This window comes from Populus trichocarpa, chromosome 9, assembly GCF_000002775.5.
Source record: "Populus trichocarpa isolate Nisqually-1 chromosome 9, P.trichocarpa_v4.1, whole genome shotgun sequence".
NCBI lineage: Eukaryota > Viridiplantae > Streptophyta > Magnoliopsida > Malpighiales > Salicaceae > Populus > Populus trichocarpa.
The window spans coordinates 7,006,479-7,010,028 of record NC_037293.2 but is presented as its reverse complement, the minus strand read 5'-3'; the positions used below and the strand labels follow the sequence as shown (position 1 = coordinate 7,010,028).

Below are 3,550 nucleotides of genomic sequence, written 5' to 3'. Positions count from 1 at the left end.
TCATTTACTTAATTTTTTTGTCATTAGTTACAATATAAATGAGAATTTTTTTTCATATTTTAGATATTTTTAGTTAATAATTTTTTTTACGGAAACCATATTCTAGAATAAAGATGAAAAATGGATATGAATAATTAGGAAAATAGGAAAAATTGTTTTTTTGAAAATAAATACACCTTAACTTTACAAGACTTGTCGTTTGATTTCCCAAACGAATAGTTGCCTGCCTAGTCGTTCTTGTAGCAAGCGCTTAAATAACAAAACAAAGACGACTTGCTCTGCGCGCACAAACAGTGTTGCTCAGAGCAAAAAGAGACAAAAAAACTTGACGCCATGAATGCCCCTGATCGTTATGAGCGATTCGTCGTCCCTGAAGGCACCAAAAAGTATTTTTCACCCTCTTCCTCTCTCTATCACCAATTTCGTTTCATTAATTCGCTTTCTCTTTGCTAGGGTTTCGTACGAGAGAGATACGAAAATTATCAACGCGGCGTCGTTCACCGTAGAGAGAGAAGACCACACCATCGGCAACATTCTTCGCATGTAAATCGCATGTTTTCGTTAATCTTAGCTTAATCAAACTCTAATAATTATTATTATTTTGTTTAATTAGGCAATTACACAGAGATGATAATGTTCTTTTTGCTGGTTACAAGCTGCCTCACCCTCTCAAGTACAAAATTATCGTTAGGGTTAGTAATGCTAAGCTTAGTGTATCTGTCTTTTTTGTGTGTGTAGTGGAAATATGGTTATAATAATTTTGAGGTTTTGATTTCTAATCGATTTGGAATGTGGGTTTTTTGTAGATTCACACAACCAGCCAGTCATCGCCAATGCAGGCGTATAATCAGGCCATCAATGATCTAGACAAGGAACTTGACCATCTGAAGAATGCTTTTGAGGTATGGCATTCTTGTGATCCGGTTTGTTAATTTATTGTTGGAATATGTGTTTGATTTGAATGCTTGTTAGCATCATTACAAAGATGCTTGTAATGAAGCATCTTTGTTTGATGTAATTAAGAAGCCAGCTTTGCTATGTGATTCTGTTTGGTATGGTATTGCTTAGAAATGACTTGGCTTTAGCTTTGCTGATTTCAATCAAGGTCTTGTGTAAGGTGGCGTGTCAGTTCAAGCAATCACTTTGTGGCTAGGTTGTTTACATACAACTGAAAGAAAATATTCCTAGGAAGTTAAGTGTCTTTATATTTGTTGGTTGAAGTGTTCTTGTATATATGCTGGGAACATGATAGAAAAGCATCCCAGGGAGCCTTTTTTGAATAGTTGTTTATGGCCTTCTTGATTGCATATCCTAAAGCAGGAGTAGAGTGATAGAAATATCACATTTTGAGGTGTCCATTTGGCACAAAGTTCAGTTGCTTTTCGAAATTTTAATATTTGTTACCCTTTTGGTGAGATATGCTTCCTAGATTGTTGTTTTGGGATGGTTTTGTTTCTTTTACTGCTCTCCCCACCCGAAATACTTTCATAGTAAAAACAGTGCAGTTTTGCAAAATTTCATGCTGAAATAGATTCAAAATAACGATGGGGGTGCATTGCTGTGGCATAGGCTCATTTTAACAGACTCAATTTCTGATTAGATACAGCATATTAGCATGCATCATCTAGATGTATCTTCAGAGGAGGTTATGATCTGAGTGTTGGCTCACACTGTCTGGTAGAATGTTGGATCATGCACCCATTGCTATAAAATGTCATGTGCCTGCCCATGTTTACTCTAGTAAGCCACGGTGACAGCAGATTTCTTTCCCAACTGTACTTGTTCTAGGAACAGGTTTGGTTGCTGTGAAATTGGGGTCTAGCTTACTACATGAGTGTGCTTTGTAGGGTCATTACTTCGCACCTTTAGTCCTAGCCACATGGCAATTTTGTTAACTTATGATTTAGTAAGAATTTTTTTTAGTTAAATTGTTGTTTCCTTGAATTGTTGTTTCCTTGAATTGTTGTTTCCTAATAAGGGCCATGACTATATCCTTGCTAATTGTTTGCCAGCTTATACCGGCATTTGCTAGTAATTTTAATGTAATCTGGTTGGTGATATTGCTTTTTATTATTATGATCGAGAAACTAGCGTTGTTGCTTTGTTTCAATGGTTTTGTATCAAAATAATGTGTTCTTTCCTTGTAATGTATACCCATGGGATCACTTTGCCCCATTATCTCTAAGAGGCATGAATCTTCTTGTTGTTGCCCGACGTCGCGGTGACTTTTTTTTTAAAAAAAGAACATATATCTGACATCTTGTTCTTTGAGGGGAAAGGTCTTGTTTAAGAAGTCGCCACCCAGTATTATGGTTATTAGTAACCCTAATTGGTCAGCAGTTCTTTTGTCTCTCCAAAAGCTTTTTGATCTGCTCTCGATGTAGAATCCCCTCCTTTTTGTCTCCTAGAAAGTGTATTTATAAAATTATAACACAAGAGTCTTGCAGTCCCAAACAAACACAAACACTACCCTTTTTTTTTCAAATTTAAATTTGATTCAAAATTGAAAATAAATTTATCTTATAGTTTGTTTAAACAAAAAACACACTACAGTCCCTAATCTTTCCAAAAGTTTGACAAATCACACCTTTAATAAATCTTGGTCTCTGATCTTTTAATTCGTAATTTTAGCTCCTTTAAAAAATTAAATTAAAAGCAAATAGATCAAAATTGGGTTATGACACTTCTTATTTTAGACTATTTACAGATTTAATGTTGAAGCCTAACTGTTGTTTAGTTTTGTAGCAATTAACTACATCTATAGAAACTCAAGATATTCGTATAGAAAAGAAAAGGATTGTCTTTGCTCTCTAGAACTCCATTTAACTTATTAAAAGTCAACTATTATGTTTCGAAATTTTTTGTTTGTAGGCTGAGCTTGCAAATCGTCCAGGGCAGTACTAAGCTTGTGTGAATTCAAGGAACCATCTGTGGTGGTTCACTTGCTGCTATGGTGTGGTGGAAATTGAGGGTCAAGGAGTGTGATATCAGGCTACTATGTTGCTGGTTGTAAATTAACTAAGACTTTTACAGATGTGATGAACAGTGTGGAGCCAATGTTTCTTTAGAAACGGCACCCTGATGTGTTTTCTTTCAAGTAGATTGCTTAAAATCACACAGGTATTTCGTACTCTTGAATGCCAATGTTGTGCGGAGCCTTGATTCCCGCATGCTGTCTTTTCTTCCCCTGAATGCGAAAGCTATGCCTCATGTTAACATGCTATTGTTTTCTGGCATCTAATGTTCAGATTGGTTATCTCCTTTCTGCCAGCTAAAATCTATGACTGATTTCATTTTTGTATCTTATTGGTGTTGGAAGTTTTGAGCATCTCACTGGACATTTAGCAATGCCAGTTGAGACTTTCCTTTGGATGAACAAAGTCGAGGTGGTGATTGAGATCAGGCCTTCTAAACTTTATTTCAGATATTGCAGCAATCGGCGGGACATCTGCTGCACTACTTAGTTCTTAGGCTCCCATCACGAAGTTGTCATCAGGCGGGGCATCTTATGTCGAGGATAAAAAATGTTACAAATGCATCATTCAATCAT

The 3,550-nt window shown here is 36.0% G+C and overlaps 1 protein-coding gene across 1 annotated transcript; it reads left to right on the top strand.

Annotated features, from left to right (window-relative positions):
- The first annotated feature begins 219 nt into the window (after nucleotides 1-219).
- On the top strand, nucleotides 220-3,301 carry LOC7475018 (DNA-directed RNA polymerases II, IV and V subunit 11). The gene is made up of 5 exons (XM_006379056.3): nucleotides 220-386; nucleotides 454-543; nucleotides 614-692; nucleotides 807-902; nucleotides 2,872-3,301. Exons 1-5 carry the CDS (start codon nucleotides 334-336, stop codon nucleotides 2,902-2,904), a joined length of 351 nt encoding a protein of 116 aa, XP_006379118.1. The 5' UTR covers nucleotides 220-333; the 3' UTR covers nucleotides 2,905-3,301.
- Nucleotides 3,302-3,550: the final 249 nt, after the last annotated feature.